General features: G+C 36.9%; 3 protein-coding genes across 5 annotated transcripts in view; 1 reads left to right on the forward strand and 2 right to left on the reverse strand.

Annotated features, from left to right (window-relative positions):
- Positions 1 to 598: 598 nt before the first annotated feature.
- LOC107705964 (uncharacterized) lies at positions 599 to 3,032 on the reverse strand. 3 transcript variants are annotated; one of them, XM_016509500.1, is made up of 7 exons: positions 2,606 to 3,032; positions 2,420 to 2,531; positions 2,085 to 2,197; positions 1,899 to 1,998; positions 1,380 to 1,498; positions 1,188 to 1,261; positions 861 to 1,000 (listed from the first exon to the last, which is right to left on the reverse strand). In XM_016509500.1, the coding sequence occupies exons 1-7, from the start codon at positions 2,694 to 2,696 to the stop codon at positions 959 to 961; spliced, it is 651 nt and encodes a 216-aa protein (XP_016364986.1). In that variant the 5' UTR covers positions 2,697 to 3,032; the 3' UTR covers positions 861 to 958. The 3 variants fall into 3 exon arrangements, with proteins under 3 accessions (XP_016364984.1, XP_016364986.1, XP_016364985.1); XM_016509499.1 differs by having other exon boundaries at positions 1,188 to 1,282; positions 1,377 to 1,498; XM_016509498.1 differs by lacking the exon at positions 1,188 to 1,261 and having other exon boundaries at positions 599 to 1,000; positions 1,377 to 1,498.
- Positions 3,033 to 3,106: 74 nt separating this feature from the next.
- LOC107705965 (60S ribosomal protein L28-like) lies at positions 3,107 to 5,455 on the forward strand. The gene is made up of 5 exons (XM_016509501.1): positions 3,107 to 3,181; positions 3,919 to 4,012; positions 4,562 to 4,685; positions 4,947 to 5,065; positions 5,316 to 5,455. Exons 2-5 carry the CDS (start codon positions 3,929 to 3,931, stop codon positions 5,403 to 5,405), a joined length of 417 nt encoding a protein of 138 aa, XP_016364987.1. The 5' UTR covers positions 3,107 to 3,181; positions 3,919 to 3,928; the 3' UTR covers positions 5,406 to 5,455.
- Positions 5,456 to 11,862: 6,407 nt separating this feature from the next.
- LOC107705943 (collagen alpha-1(XXVII) chain A-like) overlaps positions 11,863 to 17,491 on the reverse strand; it is a 66,821-nt gene continuing 61,192 nt past the window's right edge. The window contains exons 47-59 of the mRNA XM_016509480.1: positions 16,969 to 17,076; positions 16,768 to 16,821; positions 16,171 to 16,233; positions 15,477 to 15,530; positions 15,335 to 15,370; positions 15,228 to 15,245; positions 15,088 to 15,123; positions 14,886 to 14,912; positions 14,664 to 14,729; positions 14,307 to 14,475; positions 14,048 to 14,157; positions 13,718 to 13,918; positions 11,863 to 12,321 (exon numbers count right to left, since the gene is read on the reverse strand). Coding sequence (XP_016364966.1) covers positions 12,175 to 12,321; positions 13,718 to 13,918; positions 14,048 to 14,157; positions 14,307 to 14,475; positions 14,664 to 14,729; positions 14,886 to 14,912; positions 15,088 to 15,123; positions 15,228 to 15,245; positions 15,335 to 15,370; positions 15,477 to 15,530; positions 16,171 to 16,233; positions 16,768 to 16,821; positions 16,969 to 17,076 — 1,089 coding nt within the window. The 3' untranslated portion in view covers positions 11,863 to 12,174. The remainder of the gene's footprint in view (positions 12,322 to 13,717; positions 13,919 to 14,047; positions 14,158 to 14,306; positions 14,476 to 14,663; positions 14,730 to 14,885; positions 14,913 to 15,087; positions 15,124 to 15,227; positions 15,246 to 15,334; positions 15,371 to 15,476; positions 15,531 to 16,170; positions 16,234 to 16,767; positions 16,822 to 16,968; positions 17,077 to 17,491) is intronic.

The raw sequence follows: 17,491 nt of genomic DNA on the forward strand, positions 1-17,491 counted from the left end.
GTATTTAAAGTTGGTTGTAGATGGATGTAAACTAACCGTGTTCAAAAGTTTGGGGTCGGTAAGATGCTAGCCAAGGTGATTTGATCAGAGAAACAGTAATACTGTGAAATAATATTACAATTTATAATAACTCTTTTCTATATTCATATATTTTCGAATGTAATTTATTCATGTAATGCAAAGCTGTATTTTCAGCATCATTCCTCCAGTCTTCATTGTCACATAATCCTTCAGAAATCATTCCAATATGCTGCTCAAGAAACATTTCTGTTTATTATCAATGTTGAAAACAACTGTGCTGCTTCATACTTTCTGTAAAATCCGTGATTCTTTTTGAAAAATAAAACTACATTTATTTGAAATTTAAATATTATTTAACAAATGTCCATACTGTGGATTTTGATCAATTTAAATTTTGAAAATGCAATTAAAATTGTTTTTAAAACCATTTCTTTAATATCTCCACGATGTAATACTTTATGAATTTACATGAATCTCAGACAAAACTACAGCATCAAACCTTTCATTATTTTATTATTTACAGACAAATATATTATTCTGAACTAAACTAAATATGGAAAAATTTAAATGATAGCGGATTCATGCACAAATCATCAAAATATTGTAAACATGCTCGTAAAAATGTGTGGACGCCCCTGGAATGTCAAAAGCCATGACATAGTGGTTAATGCACATGCTCTAGATGCCTTTAGCTGAGGTGCTCATGCAGGTGAAGGAGGTTTGCATCCAGCCTGTGATGTATTCTGACACAATCCCCTCCTTTTTTTCTTTAGAATTTCCTCTCCACTTTTCATATCAAAAAAAGTGGCAAAAATCCTAAAAAGGAAGTCCATGTAAACAATGTCTTGTATGCAAGTAAAAAAATACAGCAATCTAGGCCTAAAGTTCCCAAGTACAAAGTTCCTTGCAGTCACGTGGTCTGCAGAGATTCCAAGCCTCATTCTGACATTTCTGTACGTGTTGGATTCAAAGCGCCCTCCTGTGGACAAAAAGAAAAACATTTATTTAAAGTGTTACTTGGTCACTATTCAAAAAGTAAAAGTTCACTGCTCTTCTATAGCTACAAGTTGTGGTTGTGGGGAATACTAGCTTAAAGAGCATGCACAAATGCATATACACAAATTACAATAAAGCAATGGGAGTGTGTGTTTATTTGTTTAATGTACCAGTGCACTTTTAGCTCTTTGAACTGCGACTTCCAACATGCTCCGGTCAGACAGAATCTGTTTCAGCGATCCAGAATCCATTTCCAGCAGCATCCCTACATACACAAATGTTCACACATCCATCATATCACACAGTGTGTACAAAAACCATCTCAAGAAGTCTGAATTCAAATGAACTGAGTAACTCACCAGTGATGTCAGCGCAGTGGGTGGGGTCTAACTGACGCACAATATTGAAAAGCGTCTCGCCAATGGATTCCACTTCCTCTCGATCAGAGCTGTCACTCACATCTGTCGCCTCGTCACCCTGCCTGAGCACCCAGATAAACACAGCAGTTAGTTTCTTGCACATTTGAAACTTTCCAAATACACTGTGTAATATTTGCTGAATGAAATCCAATAGTTGTTTCTTACTAATTTTGAGGTGTTGATTCCAAAAATAGTGGTTGTTTTGCTGAAGCTTGAGCAAAATTGCTCAATTATGATGCATTTCGTAGCATTTTTGCATTCGACAACCATTTGTGAGATGAAGAAGTCTTGTATGATCTTTTAACTGACACACAGACATGACTCCTGTCTGAATCTGAGCAGATTACAACTCTTTGTTCAATTCTCAGCCCGTTTTCACAAGTAGGAATGATTCAGAAGATATTATTTTATGCCTAATCCTGATTTTTCAACACCGCTGTTAAAAAATCCAAAAGCACCTACTCCTGCAAGGTTTTCAAGGCGATCTTGACTCGTTCCTCGAGGAGCGAATGATCCGATAGCAGCTGAAGCACCGCCTCCTTCTTCTGCTCCAATAACATGCCTGTATAGTTGTCAAAGTAACGTAACTATTCCAACAGACTTTGAATTCCCTCCTTTGGTGTTTTTGCAGCGTGTCAGTAAATGTACCTGTTATTTTCTGTGTGTGTCCAGTGTTGTAGAGGTCAATGAGGTCAAACAGCTGTTCACCCAGAGAGTCGGAGGACACAGACACCGCATCATCAGTGTGAGACACAGGGTCACTGGGAAGAGAATACGACTATATTAGACGATATATTATGTACTGCCTATTACTGTTTTTCTCCAAAATAAATTTCTTTTCAAGAAACATTTGAAGTAGTTGTATCCTACATTGTTGTCCTGTGATGTCACTACATTGCATGCTTTATTCTGAGATTTGTGTCCAGTACTTTGCATTTTATGTTCAATTTTGTAAAAAAAAAAATAAAAAATCAGTGTGATACCTGTTGTCCGATGATGTGAGAGCGGTCAGTGCTCTTTCCAGTGCTTTATTCAGCAGAGCTTCATCATACAACATCTGAGATACAACAGAAACCGGCAGCTCCAACAACATACCTGCAAGCATTACACAGCTGAACTCATCACAATATTAGATAGATAGATAGATAGATAGATAGATTCTTTGTCACCTGTAAGTTTAGGTGTCATCTCAGTGTATTTAGGATATATCAGATCATACAGTTTCTCTCCCAGAGCCTCCAGATCTTCATCATTCTCCATCACTGCAGCATTAACTGCTTATTTAATCATACGAATTACAATATCATCTGTCTATACTCCGCCGTCATTTATATGATCTAACTGTCCTCAATGAGGTTGAATAGGAATCATAATAATGTATTTACAGCAGGCATCAGAGCTGGGTTGTTGTTGTGGTTAGAGGACGCATGAACATGACGTAGAGCACACAGAGGGCGTGACGTACACCAGCTGCACCACAGACGGCTGCGCTGTTCGTCCCCCTCCGCACTGCACATCAAACATATAGTCCTGCTTAAAATATATATTTAACGAAAGATTTCTAAAAACATTTCTAAAGACGAGTTGAAAAGACATCTTAAACATATTTTCGTTTTTTCCCCTCAGTCTGAAAAAGAAGGTATATGACTAAGTTACTAATCCTCAACACAGAGGCGTAAGAAAGTACGAAAGCTCCACCGGAATTGGAACTCATTCCTTTCCATCGCTTTTCCGCTGCTGAAAAGGTAACGTGGTCGTCTAGTGTTGCTTTTCAACGTTCGATTAAACGCTTTATAACGCACATTTCAGCATGAAACGGGTATATATCTGCGTCGAATATGTTATAAGTTGCTTATGAGTTACACCACTCGGTGTAGTGACAATAAAAAGGAGGATATTTCATTATAAACGCTGCCGGTGTTGCTTAGCGAGGCCTTCAGTGAGTGAGAGACGAGCACCACAATGCTAACGCTAGATAGGGTGAAAACCAGTCTAGACTGTTCGATAAAGTTTGGATTTACTCACAGTTAGAGCAGTACTTATGTAACGAAGGAGGTTTTTGTGTCATTTTACAGCTCCGGTTTTGTATGAGGGTCTTTGAGTTGGTGATTTGACAGGAGTACGTACACAAATTCTATTTATTTGTCTGTATGTTATATGTATATGTGTGTCTATTTAATGAAATTCATGGTTATTTTGAATTTGCAAAACGTCAATTTCAACAAAAATATAACCGAGAACAAAAACGTGTAGGAAAATAGTGAAAAATAAATTTGACAGTTTATTATAAATTGTTCTGTAAATAATATAATAAGGTGCAGTTTGCTATGGATATAACGTTAATGTATTAAGGTGCAGTTTGCTATGGATATAACGTTAATATATTAAGGTGCAGTTTGCTATGGATATGCGTTTGATGTGAACTGTCTGTTATTGAGTATGATCTGTATATAAAATGTGTTGCCTTGTTTCATGGGTTCAGGACGGTCATCATGGCATCGCCTCACCTGCAGTGGATGGTCATCAGGAACACCTCCAGTTTCCTTATCAAGAGGAACAAGCAGACCTACAGCACCGTAAGTCAGTGCCGTTCAGCTACACTGAAGATACTGGTGATGAGACGGGGCTTTACTGGGTTATATTTAATGCACACATCAATAAGCTGGTGTTGCAGGCAGAAATACTGATTCAAGAGAATGGATGCAGGCTTAGATTAAGCAGAGTTCAGAAAACGAGAGAATTCTTTTCCAATCGTATGTGGTTGTAATCTAGTTTCTGCTTCAGGGTTTATCTCTCAGATGCTTAAGTTGCTGTTCATGAGCTGCTGTGTTCCAGTATACTGAGGAAAACTGACACTTTTGAATATGCATAAAAAGTACGATTTGCTAGCTTACTAACTAACTTGTACCAAGGGACACCAATTTTCACTAAAATAACCTTGGTTAAAAATAGTCTCACTTTGTTATACTTTTATTTTATTTTTAACTGTTGTTTGTGACCCTATCTGAACAGATTTCCGATCATCTAGTTAAGAACTTTGCTGTAGTTATCCCTCTGTATTGCTAATTTGACTGAAAATTTGTGTTTTTATTGCTTTCTGATCTCAAATATTCTTCCTCTTCCAGGAGCCAAATAACCTGAAGTCCAGGAATGCTTTCCGCTTCAATGGTCTCATTCACCGCAAGACTGTGGGCATCGAGCCGGCCGCTGATGGCAAAGGTGTGGTCGTCATCCTGAAGAAACGTGCAGGTGAGGGGATGAAATTGACACTTGGAGGTTCAGGGGTTCAAATTTGTGTACACCATCGAAGCTCAGTGAATTTAGGTTGCGTATATTTAGGATGCTATAAGGTTGCATATTTACAATCAGATGATGTAGGTCTCAAGCCAGAGGATAAGGCAATGTGATTTATTTCTGAAATCAGCCATTAATCTAGACATCTCTGCTCTGAATCTGTTTTTAAACATCTGCTGGCGCTCTTTAAATGTTAAAAGGTTGCATGTGTTCCAGGTCAGTGTAAACCTGCCACCTCATACGAGAAGATCACCATCAACAAGAACTCTCGCGCCACCCTCGCCAGCGTGAGGAACATCATCCGCAAAAATAAATACAGGAAGGATCTGCGCATGGTGAGTTCACACATGCAGATCTGACATGGTCCACAACCCTCTTCTGAAACACATTTTACAGTTTACTTTAGTCATTTGTAATGGGACACATTTTGGAAACAGTTTTAAACTTTAAGTTTGGTGTTTATATGTAATTCATAAAAGCTCTTAAGTTGACGCAGTATGTTTTGAAATCATGCAGGTTCTTTAAAATCAAGTACGGAGTTGATGCACTTGTTCAGTAGATGACTGCTCTGTCTCTGTCCTCCAGGCTGCTCTGAGACGCGTCAGCGCCATCCTGAGGAGTCAGAAGCCTGTGGTGGTGAAGAAGAAGCGCTCCAGGGCTCCCAAGAGTTCATAAATAGTTGCATGTAAAACGTTTGACTTAATAATAAAGTGCTTTTGGTCAAACTTTCTCTATCTCCAGGTCTCATTTGTATCAGTCTACTCGCAATGCATTGTTGTTGTTGTTTTTTTTTTGTCAATTTTGGATGGTCTTAAATTTGCTTGGTTATGCATTTTATGCATCTAAATGCTGGACAAAAAGCAGATGAATGTTTTAAGGATTATCAGGTTTTTTCACCATTACATCAACATTTAATGCATGCTTGAGTCAAGCTAAAGCATTAAACCACTGTGCCCATTGAACATGATGCTTTATGTAACAGTTTTTTTTCTCTATGCATTGCAGAGTGACTTTTTTTCCCTTTCCCAACATGAAGATATAAGTATCTTGCATAACCACATTTAAATGTAAAGTAGATTTCCTGCTGGTGCCCTTGTTTTATCCACTGAGGTCTTAAAGTCTATAAGCTAATCAACAGAAACCCGGAACAGAACATGCTGTCTTTATTTACTCACTCTAATGTCATTCTAAACCTGTATGTCCTTAAAATGTGCGACATTAATTGTAATTCACTGAAAATCTTCTCTGCTGCAGCTCTCAAATCTCATTTGGAATATACCAAAGTATTTATTTTAGTATTATGTATTTGTTGAATTAGCTCTTATACTTAGATTTTCAGTATAGTTTGAATTTTTATGTGCTTATATCTTTTTTTTTTTTCTGTTATCAATTAGCGATATTTTAGTAATACTATTGTACTATTAATGTCTTAATATTTGCATTTTAATTTTATTTTATGATTTTTATTGTTTTTTTAATATATATATTTCCATATGGCTTTAATTTTTTTTTAAATTTAGTTTCAGTTTAAAATTTTCTACTTCAACTAATGTTAATTCATTTAGTTGCCAAGGCAACATTTCTAACTAGATTTTCAGTTTGTTTTTCATCCAATATTTATATTTTATATCTTTTTATTGCTATTGCCAAAAACAATTTGTAATAGTTTTAGTTAAGAAGACGAGTTATTTGGACCACTTTTAAGCCGTGTGTGTGTATAGGTTTTTCTATACTGGTGGGGACTTAAACCTGAATACACACCAACTCATGGGGACTTCTGTCACTGTGGGGATCTAAATTGAGATCCCCAGGGGTACAGAAGCTTATAAATCATACAGAATGATTTTTTTTGTTGTTGAGATTGTAAAAGTGCACAAAGTTTCCTGTGAGGGGTAGGTTTATGTGTAGAATACTAAAAATACAGTGTGTACAGTATAAAAACCATTACACCTATGGGGAGTCCCCACAAGGATAGTGAACCAGACTGTATGTGTGTGTGTGTGTGTGAAACTATTCCTTTAAGCCACAGTATCTGGTTATTGCTGGTTTTACTGAGTGAGTTGTGGTACTGCAGTGCAGCTGTGGACTTCATCCAGTTGCATCAGTATAATCTGTGACCGCGCTCTGATTCATGAGTTCACTTAATGATTGAATTGATCAGGATAAAGCAGAGAACAGCCCTCTCCCTCTCTCTCTCTCAGCCTGCACAAGATCCGCTGTGAGGGTGTTTTTTGTGAAGATGTGGTTCTGATGTCATGAGCGGTTCTTCGTCCAGGTGTGTGTGTGTGTGTGTGTGTGTGTGTGTGTGTTCAGGATGCATCGCTCGCGGGCTCTGCGCTGTCGGTGTGTCTGTGTGCTGCTGCTGCTGAGTGTGTGCTGTCGAGCGTTTGAGCTGCAGGACACCATCCACGCTCTGATCGAGGAGAACATCCACCTCCACGAGCAGCTGGAGAACCTGACGAGAGCCCTGCGAGAGCTGCGGCAGCTCCTGTTCCAGCACAGCGACGGTACGGGACCCTTTCGAGTGTTTCTCTCTTAACGCTTCATTTATTACTCTAACAGTCTTCTGAACCTCTTGGAAGTGCAGAGTGATTAAAAAGTTGTTTTTGATGTGTTTTACTCCAGATCACACTCGTGAGCATGATGAGGAACTTCAGCATCTCTGGGAGGAATGGTCACAACACAGTGAGTTTCAGTCTCATTCGTGTTATTAAATGCTTTTAATTCCAAAAAAAAAAAAAAACACTTTTTTTTTTATTTTTTTTTAAGAGTTTTGGCCCTCTTTATGTCCCTCTGCTCTGTATATCGACTGATTGTGTAACGATGGAAACAGGACACTGCTCATCAATAATGGCACGTGTACTTCCTGTGACCATATAAGGGCGGGAATCATGGATCGACAGAGCCCAGAGGAATGGGGTTTACAAACGTGCATGCATTAAATTGAGCAAAAATCACAGTAAAGACATTTATAATGTTACAAAAGATTTCTATTTCAAATAAATGATGTTCTTTTGAACTTGAAATGAATCGGTTTCCACAAAAATATGAGGCAGCACAACTGTTTTCAACATCGATAAGAAGAAGAAATGTTTGGTGAACAGCAAATCAGCATATTAGAATGATTTCTGAAGGAAAGAATTGTATTTCACAAAATAGTTTTTACTGCGTTTTCGAATAAATGCAGCTTTGGTGAGCAGAAGAGACTTCTTTCAAAAACATGATCATTTACTGCATGTTATTTTAAGACTGAGTTGATGCTGTTTCTGCTGTTGCAGATTATATTTTAAAGCAATTGTAATTCATTAAGTTATGTAATATTTGATGTAATAATAAATATCTGTGATCAAGTTGATACAGTTGTGACAGAGAAGATTTAGGATGTCCTGCAATGTCAGAGTTTCAAAATTGCAGTGTAAGAGATCTAAAGACGACATGAAACGGCCCTGTTCACTTCAGTAATGTGATGCCTATGAACATAAAATAATAAAACATTAGATGTTATGCAATGTTAATTTGTGTTAAAATTGTATACTGGTCTCATACACCCCTGTTATAAATTATCAGTATTTTAATATTATTTATACTAGTATTAATAATATTTTGAATTAGCTTTAATTTTCAGTTGTTTTAGTGATTTTATGTTTTTTTTAATGTTACATACATATACACACACGTATATATATATATATATATATATATATATATATACATACATACATACATATACATACACACACACACAGCAAATTTAGTAATTTTAGTTAGTTTTAGTAATTTTAGTAGTTAAACTTATTTCAGTTAGTTGCAAAGGTAATAAAATGCTTTTTCAGCTTTAATTCAATGAGTTAACATGTTTCCAGTTTTACCTAATAACATTGTCAGCTGTGCAGTAATTGGTTGATTGAAATGTGTCTTGTAGGCATCACACCTGAGACGCACCTGCTGTTGGAACACGCTCTCTGTGGACAAGAGCTCCATGGCTCCGCCCCCTCCAGTTCAGGACACGCCCCATTTATCATCATGGCTTTTGTAGTTCTTGCACACTTTCTTTTATAAAGTGCGTATATGCAGAACTACAGCGTGAGTGAGTCTATTCAAATACATTTGACATCATTCAGAGCAGGTACGGATCAACACTGTCTGTCAATCTTGAAGTTTGTTATTGAAAAATAGAAAGAAGGATAATACAGAGTAGTTTATCAGGTGATAGTTTGAGGCCAGTGTGTGTGTGCGTGTGTTTTCACCCTAGAACATTCTACATTCTTACCAAATAATACTTCAAATAATAAAAACAAGAAACTTGAAAATATAATGGGCTTGCTTATAAGCTGTGAGTGTACTGTATTTGTAAGCACTTAATATGTGCCAGTAAAGTGGGTGAAACCGTCATCAGGTTAAATACCACTCATCTATTTGGATGTAGAACCAGGTCATAGATGTTTTTAATGCAACTCATTTTAAATTCAAATTGCTGCAGTTGCAACACATTGGGTTTGTTGAAGTTTTAGTATGTTTTAGAGATCTTGTCAGTGCCTGACTGTCTCGTTAGTATTTGTATTAAACAATTCAACAAGCAATCACTGTAAATCAAGTCTAAAATACAAAATAAAGGTTTGTATTTAACCTTTTTGGTAATGTTGCATGTTTTTAATAAATAGACAAATTAATACATGTGGCATGAAATTATAATTTTTTTCCCCCTCGGTGTGATCCTGGGGAACAAAACCACACCAAATGCAGATTTTGGTGTAAGAACATCTTTATTGGGTTATGTAAGCATTAATTCCAATTGAGAATCCACATATTTAACCAAGTACGGAAAACTGGCGCGAAGAACAACACTGAGCAAAACGGAGGAATACGATGAAGCGGTGAGATTACCGAGCCTTGAATTTTCACAAACACAAATGGCAGAGCATTGAGGTAATCAGAATTCCAACCTTCTGACACTGAACGTTCACATGTTTTAGAACTTTAGAAATAATATAGAACACAGTCCTGGTACAGTACGGCTTTAGATTATTATCATTATTAATACTATAGACAAAAATAAACAGGATAGAAAAATAAAAACAGATCGAAAAAAGCTATATATTGTTCTCTGGAACCCCAAATTTACACACAAAATAAATCTATCAACCGTCAGAGCGGTTGGCATACGGATAATTAAGTTACCTGGAGAGAAACTCTGTCACAACAGAGAATTTGGTTAAAAGCGCGTTTGTCAAATTTAAATAACATTAAATTAGCAAAAGGGACTCACTGACTGTATACATCAAAGCCTGCAGAATTATACACACGGTCATGAAGACTAAAGGAACAAAAAGCTTCGAACAGAACATCACCGCTGTTTCCTTGCTGTAGGGAACGCGATATATCATATGTATCGAGTTTACGACCATTAATTGCAAATGACGACGCACTTTCTGATGACAATTCTAGCTACAGAAATGTTCTCCCTTACAAAAGGCATTAGTTGATGTTTGTGCTAGTGAGGTGAAAGTACGAAACTGTTCTGTACCACAGAGGAAAGCACACAAGCTTATCGCGCAGTGCATTCAACATGCAGGTCTGCGCAGATGTGCTGCAAACGCTCAGACTGAACGGCACATCTGGATTTGGCCTGTATTTCTGAGAGCACCTTTAAAGTACACAAAATTCACACTAACATAATTCAGAATAACACGGGCACTAAACAAAAGCATTGACTTTACAACAGCTTCAAATTAGCACCATTGTTACCGAGATAAACCTGCAACGGGGGAATCTCACAAAAAGCCTGTCAAGAACACGACTAAGTCATATTTTACCCAAAAATCTAAAGTGATATTTTGTGCTTGAGAGTAAGTAAATTTTTTTTTTTTTTTGAAAAAGCTAATTGCAACTTAGATTTTTTTCCCCCCTCAGGTTTGCAAGAAAAGTATCTGAATGTTGAGATAAAAAGTTGCAATTACAATATCTTTTTTTATTTTTATTCTGCGACAAAAATTGCGGGATACAAACTCAGAATTCTAACTTTCTCGCAATTTTGTGTTCGCATCTTGTAATTTTGACTTTTTAACTCAGAATTTCAAGTTAATATCCTGCCAATTCGGACCTTTTTTTTTTAAAAGTCACAATTATTTTTATTTATTGATTTTTTTTCGGAAACAAGCTTCCATAAGAAAAGCCTTTGTCAAAAAGTTTTTTTAATTTTTTAATTTTTCTCTTCAAAAAAAAAAAAAAAGTTCAATTACAAAAGAAAAAGAAATTAAAAGAAACATTTTGCATAGTCAAAAGAAAGCCTTGTTGCATTGTGACATTTTCATGACAATTAAACACATTTTAGCCTGAAATACTCATTACTGTTACGCTGTAATGTTTTTTAGCAATTCAAAAAAAATTCTGTATTACTGTAATAATCTTCATAGCAAAAAAATCCAAAACAAAAGTAACTATAAAAATGTCAAAATGCATTTTTTGGGGGAGTGAAAATGTGCTTGTCACAAAAATGTCACCATGCAAATCTTCAAAATGTGCTTTCCTTCTCTTTTTGGGTGAAATATGACCCAGACCTGTTTTCATGAGGGATTCACCCCTTTGAACAAGACACACCCATTTGATTGAGACACGCCCCCTTAAAGTGACAGGCTGTTTTAAAAACAAGGGTCATGTATGTTGATATTCACAGGTGTGTCTGTACATTTGATAGAATCATGCACCTTCACCTGTTTACTGATCTGTCACATAAACACACACACATTCACAGTCACTTCCAAAACTCATTTACACAAACACACACACACTTCCCTGTCTGATGGAGTGTTAAAATGACACGTTCGAATGACAACACCCCTGAATAACCTTCCTTAATGAGACACACTTAATAATATAATCAATAATCAAATATTTTTTCTTCATTTTCCTATTGCACTTTAGCATTTCTTTTTTTTTTTTTTACATGTGACAAAATTACCATAAAAAAGATCAGTTAAACAATAAGTGTATATGTACATATTATACCTCCCAATGATCTTAATTCATCTCTTCAATAAACTGTTGATTCCTATTATAAAAGTACAAGTATTATAATAACTTATTATTATTATTATTCATTTGAAAGAAAGCAAGCACCAAAGAAACAGGCTGAGAGAGAAAGCGAAGAGGGAAAGACAGAGGGTGTGGCAGTTTCTCCGGCCCGGATGTCCTGAGTGTTCCTCCCTGCGAGATGATTGGCTTGTTTCTAGAGGAGTCAAATCTGATTGGACATCCGTGGCTGGTAAAGGCGGGATTTCCTTTAGACTGTAGGAGTCTCTAGTGCTAAATCCCCCAAAGCCCCGCCCACACCACCTCTTTCTGTTTCTGCAGTCCAAGCAGTGGCTGAATGCTGAAGGGGGCAGGCTGTGGGCGGGGCCGGTGTGTGTTTGACGAGTGCACACACACTCACAATCTCACACACACACTAAAGGAAGCACACAGGTCTGACTTCTACGTGAAAGCGCGATGAGGCCGTTGTCTTTGGTAGGTTGCTTATGCGTACGACAGGAAGTAAGGCGGGGTCCGACACCCGGAACAGGAAGTCAGCATGTTGCCAGCGCCCGTTTAGTTGCTGTGTAATACAAAGCACATGATCAGTGATGTCATGCGTAAATACATTTCAGAAATAATTCATGACTAAACCAGTGTTGTTATTGTTAACTACAACCAAAACTATTAAAAATGGTTCTTGTTAATGGAAATAAAGCTGAAATAAAATAAAATATAAATACTACATGAAAATGGTTCTCATTAATGGAAATAAGGCTGAAATAAAATAAAATATAAATATTACATGAAAAATGTAAAATGTTGCCTTGGCAACAAACAGAAATGAATGTTTATGTTGAAGTATTAAAATTACTACAACTGAAATAACAATAAAAATGAATTAAAGTGAAACAGAAATATAAAAAAAAAAAGAATAAATATAACAAAATTCAATAACAAAATTACTAAGACTTTTTAAAATGAAAACTATAAAAATATAAAAATAAAAGCTCATTCAAAATATTATTAAATACCATAACATTATATAAGTAATACTGGACTAAACCTGTGCGGCCTTTTTAAATTTATTTGGTTAAAATAAATTATGCAAGCAATATATTTAGCTGAGATGTATTTTTTTATGTTATTTTTTATTATTATTTAATTATTATTTATTATTATCAAGAACCCTAAAAATGGCCTGCAAGTCACATTGTGTGCAACAAAACCTTTTTTTTGTTTTCAAAAGCAGAGGTTTCCTGCTAACAATGCCATTCTTATGGAGGAAAGAATTACTGAAAGCACCTAATAATCATGTTTTTAAAAATGCATTACTAAAATTTATTTACATTCATTTAAATTAAAATACACATATATTTAAATTTATAATTTATTTATATTTGGATAATCAGGCAAATAAAAGTAACTTCGTATAATGTCTTTTTTTTTTTTTTGATCTTGTTGGATGCAGATCAAAAGATCAGATTATTCATGATTATTTATAACATAACAGTCTTATTTTTTTAATATAATTATTATTGTTATATTTGTGATTTTCATTCCTTGTTCCTAGTTCCATATGTTCAAGTCTGTACATTTGCATTTGTTCTTTAATTATGCTTTTCTGCGATACTTTGGCAAAAAAAAATAATAATAATTTATAAAAAAAAAAAAAAAAAATTTATAATATTATTTTATAAATAATAATACTATTTTATAATATTTTATAAAAAAAAGAAAATAATGAAATAAATACATAATATAAAAAATATATAATTCATGAATATCAAAATCCTGCATTTTACATAAATAATAAAACTCTGATATGCTAATCAGACTCAATTTAACGTGCACCTTGACAGAAAAAGTTATGTTTTGGAGACAAGATTTCAAATTTTTTCTTGCACATGTTGCAAAGGGTGCTGTGGGTGTTTTGAAGTCTGGTTAGTTAGAGAGAGATTTTTGAAAGTAATACTCACCCAGCAGTTGTCTCCTAACACATCCGGCTCCAGCGTCTCTCCGGTCCACGCCTGGAACCGAACTGCATTCTGGGACGGAGGCTCAGAGGGGGCGTGGCTCCAGATTGTCACGTTCAAGCAGTGGATAGTGATTCGTTGCTCCGCTCCGGCGCTCAGCAGCTGCAGGAAGTTCATCTGAACGCGTCCGACACTGAACTCCAGCTGCAACCAGCCAATGAAGCAGCACGATTATAAACAGATTAGGAACTTATTTTCTAAACATATCACCTCAAGCCACGAGGATATGCATTTATCAAATACGAAATAATGCAGATGATCTGAAAGCTGAACCTTGGCTGTGGTGATGGGCCTGAGGCAGGTGCGTCCGCCGCCGGTGAAATTGCACGTCACTTCTATAGAGTCTGAGAAGCAGCCCAGGTTTGGGTCGATCCAATAAGTGCCTGACAAATGACAAAACACATTGTAGCAAAAACATAACTTGCAATTTGAAACGGTGAAATTTGAAAATGATAAATGCTAAATTATTACATCTATCTACAGATGCCAGTGGTGGGATTTAGCACTACAAAGAAACTCAACACACACGCACCATCGTAGAGCGTGTCCCGGCAGCCTTGCAGGTCTTTGCAGAGTCGAGCGGGGTGATCTTGTGTGCCCAGCGGGTTCTTCAGGCTGTGGACCAGAGAGCTCAGGTAATGGAGAGTCCGCAGGATCTCTGGAGCCTGATCCAACATGGGCATGTCCATCAGACCCCGACCCTGAGAGAGCATTGAGACAGCCTTTAAAACACCCTTTACACCGCTAACCACAGGACAAGGTGTGAACAAACCTTCTTCTAGTAATGTTAACAGAATGTTCATTCAGATGTATCTAGGCTTTACTAATGTTCCCAAAACATTAGTACGAAAACATTATTTATACATAGCGTGTGTCTGAATGATCTCACCTCTATTTTCTGTGTGTGTGTCTCCATAAAAACTGGCTGGGCCAATCCAAGACCAAAATCCTGTTTCTACAACATACATGCACATGAGCAAACTATAAAAAAAACAGATGTACGGAATATAACACTGAAAGTGTGAATGAATGAATAAAAAAAAAATAAAAAAATCAACAAATAAATAAATAAACAACTACATAAATAAATAAAGTTAGTGAAAATTCTCACCAAAGCCAGTGGGATTCGCGGCGGACCCTGTAGAGAAAGAAATAATAAAACAATTGCTCATAACCATCATGATGAATTCTACTGACATGTTTTTAAACAAAGTAGAGATACGTGTGTATGTGTGTGTGGGGTTAGTATGGTTTAGGAACAATATGTGTGTTTCTGAGAGAGTCTATTAAAAGAAAGAAGTGTGTGTTTATACCGGAGGTCCAGGACGTCCACGCGGTCCAGGAGCACCCTGGAAAAACACACAAATAAACAAGTTAGAAACAAACAAGTGGCCTTAAAATAAACCCAAGCAGCTGATGATGGGAAATGCTGTGTCTGTGACTGTAGACTCACTCGAGGTCCCTGAACACCCTGTGTGAAAAAAAGAATGTGTTTATGAGAAACCTGTAAGATTTCCTGCAACATCAAGATCTGAAGAGAAAGAATAAATCATGTCTCACCATCTCTCCTTTGCTGCCAGTGTCTCCTCTCGGGCCCTACAGAGACGTCAGTGTGAGAGCAGAGGTCAGCTGAGGGTCAGACAGCAGGTATGAACACACTCACTGTTCACTATAGCTGTGTGAAGAAGTCACTTATACTCACTAGACTACCGATAGGGCCAATTACACCGACAGGTCCAGCTAAACCCCCTCTACCCTGAAACCAACATGGAAATATTACAACAAAAACACTATAAAATCTGCCAAAATTGGCAGACTAGTTCTTTGTACATACTTATTTATGTATGATAGATAGATAGATAGATAGATAGTTGGTGTAGGGCGATAGAATATACGGTTTGTACAGTATAAAAACCATTATGCCTATGGAGAGTCTTTACAAGGATAGCAAACCAGACGTGTGTGTGTGTGTGTGTGAGAGAGAGAGAGAGAGAGTGTGCGTGTGTGTGCGTGTGTGAGAGAGAGAGTGTGCATGTGTGTGTGTGAGAGAGAGTGTGCATATGTGTGTGTGTGAGAGAGCGTGCATATGTGTGTGTGAGAGAGAGAGTGTGCATATGTGTATGTGTGTGTGTGTGTGTGTGTGTGTGTGTGAGAGAGAGAGAGAGAGAGTGTGCGTGTGTGTGCGTGTGTGAGAGAGAGAGTGTGCATGTGTGTGTGTGAGAGAGAGTGTGCATATGTGTGTGTGTGAGAGAGCGTGCATATGTGTGTGTGAGAGAGAGAGTGTGCATATGTGTATGTGTGTGTGTGTGTGTGTGTGTGTGTGTGAGAGAGAGAGAGAGAGAGTGTGCGTGTGTGTGCGTGTGTGAGAGAGAGAGTGTGCATGTGTGTGTGCTCACCATGCTGCCCTGCGGCCCTTTGGGCCCCTGAATACCCTTCAGTCCAAAGTCTCCTGGAGGCCCCTGAATAAACAAGCAAACATCAAGCTCACATGAACAAACACACAAACACACAGCTGTGCCTAACCCAACATTAATGCTAATGTGTGTGTATTATGAGGAGCACTAGAGCGTTTATGGAGTGGAACATTATTAAACGTGTCTATTTATCACCGTCAGGACCACAGTGTTTGTGTGGCTACCATTGGTGGTCTTCATTTTTTCCATAGCTCTACTTCATCGAGTTAGACCAGAGGAATGAATGAGTCTGAATGAATCAACCACACACGCTTGTCCTGTTTTATGAGCTCACAGCTGTGGGTTTCAGAGAAAATCCTGCTCCGTGACAAAAACACACATCAGTCTGAGCGTAAATTATGATGCTTTTTGAGCGTGTGGATGAAAACACGCTTCCCAGAGGAAAGAACTCTTTCGGAAAGGATAAATTTCATCTCTGTTTGTTTCTCTTGGTCAGGCGCACATGGACGATCACATTTCTGTTTTTCACCCTGAAGAACAGTTTAAATGGGATACCTGGCAATGGGTGATAAAACTCACCTTCGGTCCAAACATTCCCAGCATCCCTGGAAAGCCGGGTTCCCCGATGTCACCCTAAATCAAAGATTACTATTAATGTTTTGTTCTAAGATGAACTCTGGGTCTTTGTAAGCAGGATACAGTCAGTAGGAGAATTCACAGTGAATAATAACAATATTTATGGCATGTTTCAGTGTATTTTTGTCTGGGAGTAGCACTCACAGGTTGGCCTTTAGGACCCCGGTCTCCCTGAGATCCAGGAAGGCCCATTCCTCCTTTAAAACCTCTCTTTCCTGAAGGGCCGGTGTGACCAGGAAGGCCCCTCTCACCCTATTCATTCACAAATTTAACAAATACATACATCAAAATGATCCAGTCAAAATACATCATAATATATGTAATATAATATACAATACATTTTTTTTGTATTTTTTCTAGGACCTTAATTATAAATTCAAATAAAATAAATAAATAAATATTTTCTTGTTTTTCCAAGGATCTTAATGATAAATAAATAAGTAAATATGTTATAATTGTGGTCAAATTTTATTCCCTGAGCTTTTGACCATTTTGTAAAAATATTTATTTATTTACGTATTAATTTATTTGCATTTTGTCTAGGATGTTAATGATCAATCAATCAATCAATCAATCAATATGTGGTAAAAATTTAATTCTCTGACCTTTGGACCATTTATTTTATTTTATTATTATTATTTTGGTAATATATACAATATTATTTTGG

Source organism: Sinocyclocheilus rhinocerous, unplaced genomic scaffold (genome assembly GCF_001515625.1).
Source record: "Sinocyclocheilus rhinocerous isolate Xijiao unplaced genomic scaffold, SAMN03320098_v1.1 scaffold1045, whole genome shotgun sequence".
Taxonomy (NCBI): domain Eukaryota; kingdom Metazoa; phylum Chordata; class Actinopteri; order Cypriniformes; family Cyprinidae; genus Sinocyclocheilus; species Sinocyclocheilus rhinocerous.